The sequence below is a fragment of the Pipistrellus hanaki genome (assembly GCF_964339955.1).
Source record: "Pipistrellus hanaki genome assembly, chromosome: 10".
Taxonomy (NCBI): Eukaryota; Metazoa; Chordata; class Mammalia; order Chiroptera; family Vespertilionidae; genus Pipistrellus; species Pipistrellus hanaki.
In genome coordinates this window covers 21,381,386-21,399,433 of record NC_140512.1, presented here as the reverse complement: position 1 = coordinate 21,399,433, position 18,048 = coordinate 21,381,386, and the positions used below count along the sequence as shown (strand labels likewise).

Genomic DNA, 18,048 nt, shown 5'->3' with positions numbered 1-18,048 from the left:
GGATGGAACTAGTCAGAAGAATAAGCAAGTCTTGGTGTAAGGGCCTGTGAAGCAATTTGTTCTTCACACTGTAGTCAAAAGAACAGCAATAGCTTATCACCACTGGGAAACCAAGTTTTGGGGTGCGCAGGGGAAATGTAAATGTAAGGCTTTACTTATTGTCCATGTAAGTCTTATAGCACCATGGGGTGGCTCTCTGTAACATGTGTGTGCATTAGAATTCTTCAGTTGCCATGGACCTCTATCAGGGCCATGCGGTCTTTTTGCATAGATTTGGCTAGCTTTTCACAGAGAAAACTGATCAAATTTATTAGTCATCGTGTTCTACTGTTGATGTTCAGTTGGTTTTTTTTTTTTTTTGTTTGCTTTTTTTGGTTGAGGGGAAGCAGATGTTTGTTCCACACATTGCATCACAATTAATGTCCATTCTCCTAAACCTTAAAGTTCCCCACTAGCAAGCCACACCAGCAAAGTGAAATTAACATTCCAAGAAGTACCCATTGTATTTGATTATATTCTAATAGGACAGTAAAAAAATCTAATTAGCAAATGTTGTTTTCCGTAAAGCATTTCCAAACAGGAAATTTCATGCCAATCATGAAAGGAAAGCATTCTTTCTCTCATAAGCCACCCAGGATCTTATAAATATCTTTGCATCTGCTCCGAAGGGCGATCGCTAATGACGTCTCTGGCAAATGTTTTATTTGTGAGGAACTCTCAGAAGAGTTCTGGGTAGTTTCGGTATGAGTTTGGTAGACATTACTTGCAAAAATATTTGTGTACGTGGGAATGCAGTATTTAAAGAACATGTTGCTTTGGCTAGACTTCATCAGTTTCCGCCAATATATGAGGATATTTCTGTGCTTATTTCACACTTCACTTGGCTTCCAGGGACTCTTCAAATCCATCCCTTAATTTAGGTGTCATGTGAAAGTATTAAGTCTAAAAGAACACCTTTCCTAACATTGAATAGCCCTCCCCTGAGTAATTGGCATACAACATTGGTTTTGTTTTTGAACCAGGTTTTGATATTTATACAGTAGGACAGCTGAAGAAGTATATTTTATTGCAGTTCAGGAATAAATCATCTTGTTTGAATAGTATGTATGTAGGCAGCAAAGATCAAACATTTATATCACATTAAAGGATCTATGGACAAAACATTCATCATGGTCCTCATTGCGTAATATTGATTAGGAAGCTGCATGAGTTATTGATTGATGAAAACTATCTTGTACTAATTTATCTTTTTGGCCTTTGTTATTTATTCTTATGCATTGCCACAAGAATTATGTAGTTTTGTCTATGTGGTTACTTATAGCAGCTGAATGTCAAATGGTTGATAAATACAGATGCACTAACTTCAGAAGGTACTTTTTAGGTAAAGTAAAATGTCAATACTGCTCGTTTGTAGTTAAAATCATAGGTAATATTTCCACTGAATTAAAAACACAAGAATAAGTAAAACCATCAAGTGTTTGGTGTTATATATTTACCTTCAAATTAGGAAAATAGTTATTTTCTACTAGCCTTTATCTATTATCATTCTCTTAATATTTTCTGATGATCATATAATTGCTTACTCCTTTAATTTTCCCAGTATTAATTTCCTAATGAACTATGGTATTTCTTTATGTTAATTATCTCCCATTTACAAAGAGCAGTGTAATTCAAATTGTTTAAAGCTCTATGTATTGTTTCACATTTTAAGGATTCTAGGTCATTTCTACAATACAATAGTGTCAGTTTGTAAAAGGTGCTTATGAAAAATTACTTGGAAAATGCAATACTCTCTAAAAGTGGCACTTTATATTTAATCTTACATTAAACAGTAGGCATAACATTTTGCTCTCTCATCTCCACACAGGCATAATTGTACAATGAGAGGCTACATTCACATATAGTAGTAGAGGAAACAGCCCTCTGAATTTGCTGCCACTTTTAGAAATTCTATCAAATAATGGCCAGATCCCTCACCATCTCTTAATATCATATTCCCTTTTTTTAATTGTTCTTGCAAACGATACTGTTGTTCAAGGAGAAGAAGCGCATGTTAATCTCTGATTGGCTCAGACTCAATCTAGGTTCCTAGTAAAATATGTTATAATATGTTGCACCCATATCTAGCTAAAGGTGATTGATGGGGACTCTTTCAGACTACGTTTTGCTGTTACATGTTCACAGTGCCAGAGTAATACGTGAGCCTGGGAAATAAGCCCGCCAAAATAGCTTTAAAACTTTTTGCCCCCCCCAAACTTCTTTAAAAACTGTTCTCTAAAAAATTCTGTACTGTATTTCCCTTTTTTAAAAAAAATATATTTTATTGAGTTTTTACAGAGAGGAAGAGAGAGGGATAGAAAGCTAGAAACATCATTGAGAGAAGAACATCGATCAGCTGCCTCTTGCACACCCCCTGGTGGGGATGTGCCTGCAACCAAGGTACATGCCCTTGACCAGAATCGAACCTGGGACCTTTCAGTCCTCAGGCCGATGCTCTATCCACTGAGCCAAACCAGTTTCAGCTGTATTTCCCTTTTAAAAATATGAATCTTTCAACCATGCTCCTGGTGACAGATGGGTTTCCTTTAAGTCAGGGCATGGTTTTGTTTTTTGTTGTTGTTGTTTGTGGTGTTTTTTTTTTGTTATTGTTGTTGTTTTGTGTGTGTGTGTGTATGTGTGTGTGTCAGAGTTGAAAATAAAGAGCCATAGTTTCAGCCTTGAAAAAAAAATGGATCAGTAATAAAAAAATAAAATAATATATACAAAGAAGAAAGAGGTTTGTGGAAAGATTAATAGAAGTGTTTTTGCTTTGACAGCTCTAACTCCGTTCCTCCCATTGTCAGGACACTAAGTTCTGACCAAGGTCATAAGTTTGCTATCCAGGAGTTTGTGTCCAAGAAGTGAGGGGATGAGAACTTTTCTTCTTAAGATGCTAAGCTAACAAATTTATGGATTCTTCAGGACATTTTTTTTTTTTTTTTTGGTCTTCTTTCTCATCTATACTAATAAAAAGGTAATATGCTAATTAGATCAGACATCTTCTGGAGGACCATCCAGACGTCCTTCTGGAAAAAGCCACGGTGGTGAGGGCAAGGGAGAGGTGGTTAGGGGAGATCAGGCAGGCAGGCAGCTGAGTAGTTTGGAGCCAGGGGTCCCAGATTGTGAGAGGGTGCAGGCCAGGCTGAGAGACACACTCTCCCATGCACAAATTTTGTGTACTGGGCCTCTAGTCACATATAGTTTTGTAGCTATATGTGAAATATGTCAATATGAGCTTGATCTTTTATCTGTTTTAGAGTTATCATCCTTTAAAGACTCCCCCATAGTCTCCTCACATAATTTAACAATAAACTCAAATCATCAAAAATATAGCAGCTTAGTGGCATTTGTTTTAATGAAATATATATATATTGTTCCTCAGGACCTATGAAATCCATTTTTATTTGCTATTTCTTGAAAGAACTTTAGGAAACATTAAAATCATAGAGGACTTGGTTAATTAGAATCAACTTTTTTTATACAAGTTATTTCTCTTGCCTATTAATTTTTGTTCTTATAAAACATATGTAAACATTTTTTAAGCTATCAACCATGAGCAGTCTATGGGTCAATCTTCAGCCACTTTATCATCTCAATTTGAATTTCCTTTTAACTTAGGATAATTCTGAGGCACTTTTTTTTTTCTTAAAGTAGGTACATAAAAATTAAAACATTTAAAAATGAGCTGATGTTATTAAAGGCAAATTTGTAGAAATCTGTATATACAACATATTCTAGTCTTTGGGATGATTGTTAACTAATCTTCCTCCTTTTTTCACAAAGCTTCATAGAATAGCTTCAAACTCTATGTAATTTCCATGGAATTTAATGAAATAAAACATTTCGCCACATGAAGTAGTAATTATTTGTAATAAAAATATAAAGTTAAATAAAAGTGAAAAGCCATTAAAAACTTTATTAAATAAGGAACACTTTTATAGACATCCTCAGCCTCTAAGGCCTCTTCTTTGACCTCTAATTTTGACCTCTTCTTTGGAAAACTGATACATCTAATTCCTGATTGAATAAATCAAAGACATTTATTCAAATTTTAAACTGTCCAGGAGGGTGTCAAATTGAGTTTTATCCAATAGTATCTTGAATGCTATTGGAATTGCAAAGGTAACTGAGGAGTTTACATTGAATTTCTTTTGAATCATAAACATTTTTATGTATGTTTAGTGAAGGGATATGAATTTTGGTTGCTCCAGAATGTTTTGAGTTATATTTTGTTTGAGTAACATTAAATACAAAAATAAAGTCCAAGTTGTGGTAAAAATTTAAATTTTTTTTTTTTTACTTCTTACTGAAATTTTCATGATCGTCATAAAAAAATTGTAAGAATTACAGTTGGACTAAGAAAAGAGCTAGAACAACTAATTTGTTTTTTATATGGCAACAAGTTTATTAAAAAGAAAAAAATTAGCACATCAGCTTCAAATATATTTACACTATTAAAGAAAAACCAAGGTTAACACCATTACCAACTTTTTATGTATTTAAGCAAATTAATTTTAGGAATAATTATATAGTTAATTCATAAACATACATTTAGCATATATGTTATAGTGACATATGGAAAATAATGCCTTGAAGAACTTTTCAAGAACAACCTTATTTGACGTTTGAAAGGAAATTTGGAAAGGAGATAGCCATAATGATAAGTTGACTTTTTTTTTTTTATAACTTTAATCTCTAGACTGACATTAATTTTACTTTTCCTAACATTTTTTTAGTGGCCAAACTTAGAACAAAGTATTTTTTCATTTTCCTACCTGATCACTATATTGCTCCTAAAAGTTTTTCAAGTCCCAAAGAAAAGTGATTATAAATCATATATGGGATACTTAAACATTAATAAATAGAGTAATTTTATATCTAATGTTAAAACATGAGTAGATAAATCCAGGAAATTTAAGAATTACCAGTTGATGCTTTTTTAAACTGGTCTAGATGAAACCAAGCTAAAATATTCTGTTTTATATGGAGAAAAATTTCACAGGCGGGCCCACCATGTCTAATTGCTCCATTAGGTGGAGTGGGATAGTAATAATGATACATTTATTTTTATCTTTAAAAATATATTTTATTGATTTTTTTTTACAGAGAGGGAGAGAGAGGGATAGAGAGTTAGAAACATCGGTGAGAGAGAATCATCGATCAGCTGCCTCTTGCACACCCCCTACTGGGGATGTGCCCACAACCAAGGTACATTCCCTTGACCGGAATGGAACCTGGGACCTTTCAGTCCGCAGGCCAACACTCTATCTACTGAGCCAAACCGGTTTCGGCAATAATACATTTAATATTTATTCCACTATTATTATAAAAATGTATGTGACAAAATATCTGGGTAATACAAAGCAAATGAACACTCAGAAGGATGACAGTTTGAAAGATTTTATTAATTTGCATTTCTTTTAATCAATAGCTCACAGTACTATGAATGACACCAGAGTCCCTATGGAAACAACTGAATGCATTCAAGGTCAAGGAGAAGGTTATCGAGGAACCGTCAATACCATTTGGAATGGGATTCCATGTCAGCGATGGGATTCCCAGTATCCTCACCAGCATGACATAACTCCTGAAAACTTCAAGTGCAAGTGAGTAAATTCGGCCAAGATTATAAAAGTGCAGTAAGCTCTGGGAAAATGAGGTAGGGTGGTTACTTTTCACTAATTTCTGTGTTAGTGATCCTTAAACTTTAGTGTGCTAGAGATAATCAAAAGGCAGATTAATCGACTCAGAGATTTTGATTCCTTAGGTCAAATATACATTTTTAACAAGCATTCTAGGTAATTCCAAATCAGATGGTTTATGTACCATGCTTTGGGAAGCACACATACAGGTTTCTAATCACAGTTTTGTTCTTTTCTTTCTTTCTTTTTTTTGTTAATCTCCACACAAGGGTATTTTTCATTTTTCCATTGATTTTTTAGGGAGTGGAAAAGAGAGGGAAAGACAGAGAATCATTGATGTGAGAAAAACATATTGGTTGCCTCCTGCACAAGCTCTAATGAGGGCCCTAGAGGAGCCTGCAGCCAAGGTGCATGCCCTTGACCATAATCAAACCTGGGACCCTTTGGTCCCCAAGCTGATGCTCTATCCACTGATAGGGCCCTAGCTTTTTTTTCTGCAGCTCTATTTAACAAACCAATAAATGGTAATAGAAACCAGTCAAATTTTAAACTAGTGTTTTTTAACATTTTTATATTTACTTTAGGTGAGATTACATACTTTTCCTCGTGCAAAAAGAGGAATACCTTATTTTCAGCTAATATTGTGAACTGATGAATTTTTGGCCTTGAAGCAAACTTATCTTTTAAATGTTAAATGAATATTTTATATTGTTTCTAGATTTTCTTTTTAAAACAGGGAAGTAAAACATTTATTTAGATGAATTTAGCCAAAGAAACTTCCCTTGAATGTCAATTATTTGGTCGAATGTGCCTTCTCTGGGGCTGCTTTTTTTCACCACTTGACTTGTTGGGCAGACACAGCCACAATGCCATGTGTTTTTAAATGGTCCACCTTGTTATGGGGAACATAAAATGATTGCTTTTGAAATTTATAACACACGTGTCATTCATAGTGCCTTGCTGAAATAGCACCTATAAATAACATATATTGGCTTTATGTAATTAGATTTTAATAAGAGAGCTTAGCATTTCAAGATGGAGAATTTTGAGCACTAGTCAGCCAATCTACTGGAAAAGGGAGATATTTTATGTTTTTCTTTTTAAGTTAATTTAATATATTTACTGAGATGATAAATATTCATCGCTTATGAGTTTTTTCATTATTTTATAATAACAAATGTATAGTTGTTATTCTGGGTTTATTTTCCACCATTTTTTTTCACAGTAGTATACATTTTATTCCTGACCTATGTGTTTCACACCTCAGAAATAAATATCAAAGTAAAGAAAGCAAAGAATATGAAAAAAGATTAGTTTAGAGAGATAGAGAAGACACTGTCAGTGCCAATCACACTTTCTGTTAACTTCTAAGACTGGTAATACTCAAGTAAGAAATCATGTATGTGTCAATACCCAATTAAATTTATTTGTAAGAAAAGAAGAATAATGTAATTCACACAGTACACAATTAAAAATTACCAAAAGCTTAGTTTATTTATCAGAATTTAAGTTATCTTTCCTTAATTTATTTATTTGGTAAAGATAACCAAACTCACATACAAAACAAAACAAAACAAAACAAAACAAAACAAAACAAAACAAAAAAAACCCAGTGAGTTTTTTTTATAAAACATTTAATATTTATGGTCTAGCAGAAAATAATGTGCTAGTCAGGTGTCTGTGGTTGCATTAAACACCATTTGCCACAGTACTGAGACTCCTTACAAATGACAATTTTAAAACTATCACTCAAACATAGTGCCAGGGATGAATCTACATAAATCGTACAGTAATTAATTTGTTTTAGGAACTGTACACAATTCTTCAAGTGAAGGGAAAGATCATAGGAAAAATATTTGGGCACGCCTTGACTCTCATGCTTGCTTAATCTAGATTAATGAGGTGCTTCTAGATACAGATTTTTGTATGTGTTAAATAATTTTTTAATTAAAATTTTTGAGGTGACATTGGTTAAGAAGATAATATAGATTTCCAGACACCTCTCCCAAGAAGACATACAAGTGGCCAACAGATATGTGAAAAGATGTTCAACCTCACTGGCAATTAGATTTTGATTTTTAAAGTGTGCCCAAAGTAAGACTTTTGTTAGCCTTAGAACTCTAATGATCTTGCCCTAAGTTTAACTAAGCAATTTTTTATCTGAAATTACAGAACTGAAAAAAATTTATGCAAATTTAATGCACATATTTTGTACTGACATACATTTTTGAAACCTAAATATAAATTGTTTGAAAAAAATAACAGATTTTCTTTACCTTTCCAGTTAATAATTTTATCATTTTATAAGAAGGCTAAAGGCTTGAATAGTTATAACCTATGAAAACTTATTGTGCTGTGGCCTTACCTATTGGCAATCACTTTTATTATAACCTTAACTAACGAAGTTTGTAACAGGATGTATTTTTACTGGATAAATTATTGTTGATTTTATAATCAAACCCAAGCCTCTTCCTTAAGAACTTCTCAGTTTCTAATAGCTTATTTTTGATTCAATAAAATTATAGTTCTTTTAAAAAATGTGTCTTTATTGATTTTAGAGAGAGAGAGGGAGAGAAACATAAATGTGAGAGAGAACACTTGACTGCTTGCCTCCTGCATGTGCCCCAAACGGGGAAAGAAACCCTCCACTTGGTACATGCCTTGGCTGGGAATGGAACTGGTGACCCTTCAGTGCACAGGACAACGTTCAACCAACCCAGCCACACCAGCCAGGGCAGTGCTTCTAATTGGACCTACGTGATGTAGATAATGTGGCTTCAATAGATTGAATATCAATTTTGTTAAATTATTATTCACAGATCTAAGAAAAGACAGTACAAACTTGCTTCAAATTAGAGAACATGTTTAGGAAAGCAAGTCACAAATTCATGATTTTATTTGAAACAAACTTTACATTAAGGTTTGCATTAAAATACTTTTGTAGACAGAGAATATTTGTATAGAATTTTTCCTTATTGAGAACTCTAAATACTTACAAGTTACTGGTAAAATAAAAGATGAACATATACTATATTGATGACTTCTATAGTTAGGTTTTTATGTTTTAGTTATGTCTTTATTTTACAAAAATATTTATGAAGATTTAGGTAACATCTCTGAGTCAAGAAATAAGTAATGCGTAATTAAAATAAATATATGTAGCAAGTTAAATGAATCAAGAAAAGACAGAGTTCAAAGAATAATTAGGTATGATGTTTTTATATGGCAAATGTTTGATTAGGCAAAACTTTTATTTAAGCGAATTAATGAGTAATTAATGACTATTAATAATAGCCTTTATTCCAGAGAGATGCATGTTGTTTCCACATTATATATGAGCCATAAAGACAATAAATAAGAGTTTAGTTTTCAAATGTGTAATAGTTGAGAGTTCTAGTCTTGACAATGAGTGAGAAGAATAAAGTGAGTGGTACCAGTTCTCTCTTTTGTGAAGCAGGAGTGTTTGTCTGGAACTTCAGGCTGGCGGGAGGAAAAGAATACTGACATCTGACAGCACGTTTTTCAGTAACGGGGCAGTGTCCGTAGCATATATTGAACTCCAGATTGTTCCAACTAGCCGAACACTAAGACTTAGAACTCTAATTACTGACATGCACCCATTCTGGGGGGTCTAGAGGTGTAGTAGTGCAATTTACATTAACGTGCTTATTCTCAATAGGGACCTAAGAGAAAATTACTGCCGAAATCCAGATGGGGCTGAGTCACCCTGGTGTTTTACCACTGATCCAAACATCCGAGTTGGCTACTGCTCCCAAATTCCAAAATGTGACGTGTCAAGAGGACAAGGTAATAGTTGACATTTTGCAATATGGGCATGATTAAAATCAGGAAAACTGCCTAAAGGAAGCGCACAAAAGCTCATTCTCACTGCACTGCTTTTGCTGAAAAGCAAACAAAGTCCCCAAGTCTAAAATTGGATTTCTTTTTCATATTCATTCGCTCCATGTTTATTCACTTATCTGCCTATATACCAATGCCAGACACAGTTCTAGGCACTGAACTTGGAAACAAAATATCCTTGGAAACAAAACGAAACTTTTTGACCCCTTAAAACTAAATTCTGGTAAATAGAAAACTAGCTAAGTGAAAACGAGGTCCGGGTAGTACGTTAGTTTGTGGCGAGTGCTAGAGAGAAAGCGTTCCAGTTAGAAAAGAGGGGTTTGGCTATTTTATATTTTATCTTGAGTCCCGGTACACAAATTTGTGCATGGGCGGAGTCCCCCCGGCCTGGCCAGCCAGGGGGCCCATCATACTTGAAAACATAGATGCCATTGAAAGTAATTGTTTCAGGAGCAGTGGTAGAGAAAAGTCAGATTGAAATAGATTTTAAAAAGAAGTCATTTGTCAAAGATCATTCATAATGTTGGGTTATGGGCATGTGTTAATATATAGTAAATGGAGAGCTCTAATTTTTAAATAATTATTTTTTCACATAAATTTAATTATGAGAGTCATGGTCAGTCCTAAATTATTCTAAAAAGTCCAAGCCAAATTTAAAGCTTCATTTCATATGTTTACTCTCCTATATATACTCATCCATCTTTAACTCTCTATCTCAGTGACATTTTTCACAAAAAAATCTGAACTCGGTTGCAAAGAGAAGAGAGGGGATGAGTCTCTTGTCAGTCAGTTTCACTGTTCTTTGGCAGATGTTAAAGGACATTTGGAAATAAAGTTGAAACCAATGATTAAGGGAGTCTTGGTATTAGCTGGATTTTTATTCATATTTTGTTTATTTAACCCTTACTGATAATTTTGTGATCACAGAGGCAAAAAAGAACAATTGCTTTATAAGCTTCTGATGTATATTAAGACACTTTTGTGTGCATTACATATATATTACTTACTAAAAGACCAGGTAATATAAAATGAAATTTTTTTGATTTTTTGTATTTTAGAAGTAGATGTCACTGCATATCTAATAAGTGCACAAATTAAAAGACAAAGAAGTTAGTTTTATAGAATTTAAATAACTTACCTAAATACTCAAATTAAGCACAGCCGTGACTGAATGTAACTCTCCTTAAATTGATCTTTTCATTATTCCATGCTTTATCTTTTTTATCAATATTTCAACATTTATTGCATTGTTTCTTCTATAATACATTAAAACAAAGCACAGACTCTGTGGGGCAATTTAAAAATGAAGTCCTACTTAATAGACAATTCAACATACAGCTGTGAAATTTTAACATTGTTATGCTATTGTTTGATATTGCCAAGCTAAGGGGGCACATACACCTCCTCTCACACACACACACACACACACACACACACACTCACTCACATACACTCATAAGAATGTAGCTGTTATTCTCTCCATATACCAGAAAATATAAATTTCACATATAGATTGATAAGTTAGAACTTTCTTCTTAAATCTTGCAACACCTGAATTAGCATATGTATAAATGCTCTTCTAATTGGATATTAAATAATTTTGTTTAAAAAACAAAATCTTAAATTACAGACTTTCTTTATAAATGTTGATAAAACACAATTTATTAGATTATGTGAGATACACTTCAGAGAATTCATAAGTCCACATTTATATCACTCCTTCTACTACTGACGATAGTATTGCTACCACAACCACTGCTATTACTGGCAGTAATAATACCTAAATGGAAGGAGCAGGGGAGAAGAAAATACTCATTTACAAGAAAATGACAACTAATAAATAAAGAAGTGTGGGAAATAATATATATATATATATATATATATATATATATATATATATATAACCATTTTAAAACCAGCATAGAACTAATCCATGCAAAATTAAACAAAGTATGCCTAAGCCATTAAGTGATGATTACTTGGCAGTAGGATGTTTATTCAGTCTCAAAGGTCTCAACATTTTTTGTTTTTGTTGTTATAGAAAAATAATTTTTTTTCCTTTTACACCACTTAAAGAAGATATCAAACTCATCAGTAATAATGATAAAAAGACTCTGAAAAGAACAAAATATCACCTATTCAACATTCCTGTCTTTAATTTGATTTTATTCATGAGAAAATAAAAGATGAAATTAAAGAGCATTTGCAAAACACTTGGCTTGGCCTGGATGTTGTGGCTAAATGGTTGAGCATGGACCCCTGAACTAAGGTCACTGGTTCTATTCCTGGTTTGATTCCCAATCAGGGCACATACCCAGGTTGCGGGTTGCAGGCTCAATCCCTACTAGGTGGTGTGCAGCTGGCAGTGCTCTCTAACATATGGGGATGTTTCTTGCATCTCTCTATCCCTCATCCTTCCTCTCTCTAAAACCAACATATTAAAAACAAACAAAACACAGCTGGCTTGGGTGACTCAGAATGCCAATCACATGAAAGATAAAATTAAATTACAACAAATGTGATGAGTATGTGAGTGTTCATTACGTCATTCTTTTCTGAAGAAAATGTTGGGAAATATATATGTCATTCTAAAAATTCCCACTTTAAGTGTCCTTAAAAGCCACTCATTTAATTTTTTCTTTGATTTTTTAAAAATGTGCAGTTTACTGCATAAAAATCTCATTTTAATGAAAAAGAAATTTGGCTGAAAATAAAGTACTTTAGTTTGTACAGATTTTAGAGAGATTTAATTTTGTATATGACTTTTATGAATGCATATGCTCATAAAAATGTTTTTGTTTTATCTGTATTTCCTAGAATTCACTAGTTTCCCCCCCCCCCCCATATATTTATGTTTAGATTGTTATCGCGGAAATGGCAAAAATTATATGGGCAGTTTATCCAAAACACGATCTGGACTAACATGTTCAATGTGGGATAAGAACATGGAAGATTTACACCGGTGTGTACATTTTTTTTTTTTTTTACAATATATAGTATGTAGTGATAACAGTAATAGATATATGCAGGTATCCGCATTGCTATTTCTTTCCATTATATATTATCATAAGCTAACAAAAACATTAGATTGATTATTCATGCAACTCAATTTAATATTTTACCTCTAAGTAGCAAACTTTTAAATAAGAAATTCAAACCAGTACCATATTTTCCGGCGTATAAAACGACCCCCTAATTTTACAGTTAAAACATAGGTTTAGGCCTATATTCGCTGTATAAGACTATCCCCCACTTCAAAGAAAAGACTTACTTTGCCATCAAGATCTGCAGGTAATTTTTGTGCAATTTTGGTCTTTTGCCCCTGATTTTTGGTTGACTTTGTTTCGTTTCAAAAGTCGTCTTATATGCCAGAAAATACTGTACATACAAATCCAGTTAGAGGTGTAGTTTTTATGACTTGATTATTATGGCCATGTAGATTTTGACTTCACTAATATTACTGAGGTAAATATGAATATCAATCTATAATAAGAAAAGCAAATATGCAAATTGACCGAAAGGTAGAACAGTGGAACGACCATCCAGGTGACCTTCTGGACGGCTTTCTGGATTCCCTTCCAGACGAAGTTAGGGCTTTGAGGGCTGAGGCAGCCAGGGCTGTGAGGGCTACTCACACATGAATTTTGTCCATAGGGCCTCTAGTGTTATATAAGCAAGTATGGTCTTATATACGGTATTTTTGCTTTTCTTTTGTAATAAATTTAGTGAAGATGTAAAATATCAAAAGTCAAAGTATTTCTCAGTTATCTGTCAAGAAGTCACATTTTGTAACTCTATGACCAATGATATTTTATCATTTATTATTAATTTTTCAATGTTTCTTCTTGTATTTTGGAATAGTTATTTTGCAAGAGATGCTTCATATATCACTGAAACAAAAACATACTTTGCAATGGATTATGTTTTCTAGTTATTTTATAATACTGACGTTCTTTGTTGTCTGCTCTTTTTTTTTGCCAATGTTTCTCCATTTCCATGCACAGGTATACTGTTGCCTTACCACTCCAATTATTAAGTAGGAAAAAAGTCATAAAATCTTTCACAATTTAACTATGCTAATTATGCAGCCCTATTCCATATTCCTGAGCTAGAGAACATGCTTCCAAACTGTAGAAACAACAAAATAAATATCAAACAAAATAATCAAAATTCATATCAGTTGAAGTTTGTGCCATATCTATAATGAAAGTTATGTGCTAGGGTTTAATCTTCTTGTTGACATTTTGCTTTTCTTGGACAAAAATGAGCATCTTGTGATGTTCAGAGTGTTTGTTTATGCAGGCATATCTTCTGGGAACCAGATGCTAGCAAGCTAAATAAGAATTACTGTCGGAATCCTGATGATGATGCCCATGGCCCCTGGTGTTACACAGGAAATCCTCTCATTCCTTGGGATTACTGCCCTATTTCTCGTTGTAAGTATATTTAATGATCTTTTTCAGGTGAAATATTTTAAATATGCTGCATCTTCTCTAAATTGGTATCTTAATAAGAGGTGAAAATAATAATATAGGAGGGATGCATTTGATCCCTTAATGAGAATGTACTACACACACACACACACACACACTTTCTTCCTCTTTCATCTAGACAAGGAGACATTCTGCTGAACTTTAAGTATATATATATATGTGTGTGTGTGTGTGTGTGTGTGTGTGTGTGTGTGTATATATGTATATATATATATATATATATATATATATATATATACACACACACACACACACATATATATGGAAAGGAGAGGGAGAGAGAGATAGAAACATCAAATGATATGAGAGAATCATTTATTGGCTGCTTCCTGCCAACCCCACACTGAGAACTGGGCATGCATCCCAATCAGGAATCGAACCATGACCTGCTGGTTCTTAGGTCGATGCTCAACTACTAAGCTATGGCAACCAGGGCATTCTGCTCACCTTTTAAAAGAAGATTTTCCTTCCTTAGAAGATTCTAAAATTTAATTCGGAAATAATCATTGGTCATGGCTCTAATATGACTGCTCTAGGAAGAACGCCTCATTCTCATCACCAGTACTATCTGTTCAGCCTTTGAATGTAGCAGAGCTTTCAGTAAAGGCCCACCCCACTAACCATCCCAGGGAGAGACTTGAGGTAGTGGTGCCTCTCTCTTCTCAGTTATTTAGCCCAAGACTAAGAAGTCTGGAGCATTCCATCTGCTCTCTGAGCCCAAGAGAATTTTGTTAAAAGAGTATTAATGCATAAAGTAAAAAATACATGTAAAATACCGTATATGTCTGCTATACTTCACATAAAAGAGCTCCTATATATCAGTAAGAAAGAGATAACTCAGGAGAAAAATAAAGAAAATGAATCCTCAAAATTAAATAGCGTTTCTCTGGTGTTCTGTTTTTCACACATTAGAGTTTTTGTAGGTCCTGAAAATGTTCTTTTACAGAAGATGTCTTTCAAGTTTTAAGGCTAAAACAAACAAGCAAACAAACTTAGTACTTCTTTGACATACAGATTAAAAAAATAGCTAAAGGAATTAATTTTTCTAAATATTACTTTTACCTCAAGGAAAATTTTTGTGATTAAGAATAAGGATGTCCAACCAGCATGGCTCAGTGGTTGAGCATTGACCTATGAACCGGGTCACAGGTTCAATTCCTGGCCAGGGCATATGCCTGGATTGTGGGCTCACTCCTTAGTAGGGGGCATGGAGGAGGCAGCCAATCAATGATTCGCTCTCATTAATGTTTCTTGCTCTCTCACCCTCACCCTTCCTCTTTGTAATCAATAAAAACATATTTAAAAAAAAGACTGATAAAAGATAGTATACTATCCAATGATCTAAAGTCTTGGTTGGCAAACTGTGGTTTGAGAGCCACATGTGGCTCTTTGGCCCATTGAGTGTGGCTCTTCCAAAAATACCATGGACTGGGTGAGTCTATTTTGAAGAAGTGGCGTTAGAAGAAGTTTAAGTTTAAAAAAGTTGGCTCTCAAAAGAAATTTCAGTTGTTGTACTGTTGATAATTGGCTCAGTTGACTAATGAGTTTGCTGACCACTGATCTAGGAAGAAGGAAAAAAACCAATGATCTGGCTTTTAAAACATCTTCTAATGCTTTTCCTACAGAATTCCAGATATTTAAAAATCCCGGTAGCTTAGTTTTAGCACATAGAGTAAAATGTTCCCATAGAATCTCAGGGAACTGTGCTTTGGATTACAGGGCTCTCATAATTTAAAAGTTTTAAAAACATATTTCCAACTAACATTTTAAAACTAAAAGTTGTCATGTGCTATTGAAAGACTTCAAGGTATTGCTAGTATTTGATTAAATGCTATTGCAGATAACTCATTTTTATTTCAATTTATTCTAAACATTAATTTTAATAAATATTTTTACACTGTCATCTTTCTAACTAATATTTATAGCCAGGATTTATTTACATTTTACCACTGTTGAAAGGCTAATAAAATTTATCTTCAGAAGATTTGAGGTCTTATTTATTTAACTGCAGAGACTATATAAATCATTTTTGTACTATACAATTGTGGTACAAAACATGTAAAAGTTTTATTACCTTACAAAATTATACCTAACATATATTTTTAACATCAAATATGCAAAAATAAGACTGGAGAAATGTTTAGACATTTATCTGTACACAAACACAATATAGCTTAGAAAAAAATATCGATATTAGTTTTTAACAACTAGAGAATAGTGATTTAGAGCTTTATCTCGGACCTCTGGGTAAGAATTCCAACCCTATCACTATAAGTGCCTTGGGCAAGTTATTACAATTAAGTATGTATTTACTTATTCATTTTTAACAATTTAAAATTGAGTTACTATTGTGTGCAAAGCCCTATATAACACTCTAGATATACAACAATATAAACAATGTTTCTTAACTTTATATAGTTTTCAGTGTAGAAATGAGACATTTATGTAAATAATTGCAAATATAATTATTTAATAAATATATTTCATATTAAAATAAATGAGAATGGGAGCATCGATATCTGCCTGGAGAAATATGTGATGCTCATAAAGTTTTGAACCTGACTCATAAAATTTAAGAATATGTTAATAGGTCTTATTTGTTTTCAATAACAGCTTATAGTTTGAATCTGAGGCCATAGAAACACACAACACGTAAATACAACTTTTATCATTGACATGTTTTCCTTCTTCAAAATATAAGTTGAATCAATACATATATATTTTTTTTTCATATTTGAATACTATGGTGGAGATAGTTGGAAAGAAGTAAAAGAGGAAAATTGAAAATAGTATTTGATGGTAAAATAGAAAAGGCCTAGAGAGCAGTTTTTCAAGATTTTGCTCAAAGTGTACAGCAGAAGAAACTGGAATGCTTTTTAAAAATTCACAATCTAGCCTTCATCTCAGAATCTCCAGAAATCTGACTTTAAGTTGTATTTTAGCTAATTCTAATATGGGAGAAATATTTGCTTACATTAAACTATATATATGTATATATTATCAATGATTAATTTATATTAACATCAATGATATTAATTAATTATTATTAAAGCCCACAATTTACTATGTGTATATATTTTTAAATTTTAAATATTTTAGTAAGGTACAATAATTAACTAAATACTGTGTTGTTCTATTAGCTTGATACTTAGAAAACTTGATATGCAATTAAGGATAGAATAAATAGTCTTTCTTGGCAGGACAAAATAAGAAATAAAAATATAGTTTTTTTTATTTTAGAATTTTTAAGTACTTGACTTGAGTGGAAAAACCAATGTCCTTGATGTTTTAATGACCCACAGTCAGCCTCAATCCTTATTTGTACTATAAACTAAAACCTTGACCTCGAATGACTCTAAGACAAAACCCTCCCTCAGGATAAGCTAAAGGGAAAGCAAATAATGAAATTTACCTTTATTCATTTAAATTTCTTAGACCTGGTAAATGAGCTTCAGTAAAAACCCTTGAGATTCTCTATAAATAACAATCAAATTTGCATCTATTACAGAGGAATCCGTATGCCATTATTCTCTTGTTGTCGGTTTATTTGAGCTCAGAGCATTTTCAGGGATTAACAACAATCTGTGTCTAAACAGCACTTGACTAAACTCTATGCCATCAATTCTGAACAGTCAGACATTAAACTCCAGGAAATGAATTGTGCCTCATTTGTTACAAAGTTCTCTCAAATCCTAGCATCTCTTTGTAACAATTAAGCCTCAGTAAGGAAGTTATGAAAAAGGAGTAAGTTATGAAGTTTTAGTTAGAATTAATTTCCAGTTTCTAGTGTTCTCTTTTCCCCACATTTTTTACTATCATCTGGAAAAATTAATTTTGAAATATTCTAAGAAAAAAAAGTTATATTGGTTTTGTTTTCTTTCCCCATTGATGATGTAGATTTCTACCTTCTGGAATTCTTAAGGTTTTCTGAAGCATTTGAAGTTTCAATTATCCTCAAATGTATTTTTTAAAAATAATTTTCAGAAAAAATATAAACAGGCCATGTGACAATA

General features: G+C 32.9%; 1 protein-coding gene across 2 annotated transcripts in view; it reads left to right on the top strand.

Annotated features, from left to right (window-relative positions):
- HGF (hepatocyte growth factor) overlaps window positions 1–18,048 on the top strand; it is a 60,759-nt gene that overhangs the window by 31,131 nt on the left and 11,580 nt on the right. For both annotated transcript variants that reach the window (XM_084896631.1, XM_084896630.1), the window contains 4 exons: window positions 5,471–5,645; window positions 9,361–9,488; window positions 12,402–12,504; window positions 13,845–13,978. In XM_084896631.1, the coding sequence (XP_084752757.1) occupies window positions 5,471–5,645; window positions 9,361–9,488; window positions 12,402–12,504; window positions 13,845–13,978 (540 nt within the window). The remainder of the gene's footprint in view (window positions 1–5,470; window positions 5,646–9,360; window positions 9,489–12,401; window positions 12,505–13,844; window positions 13,979–18,048) is intronic.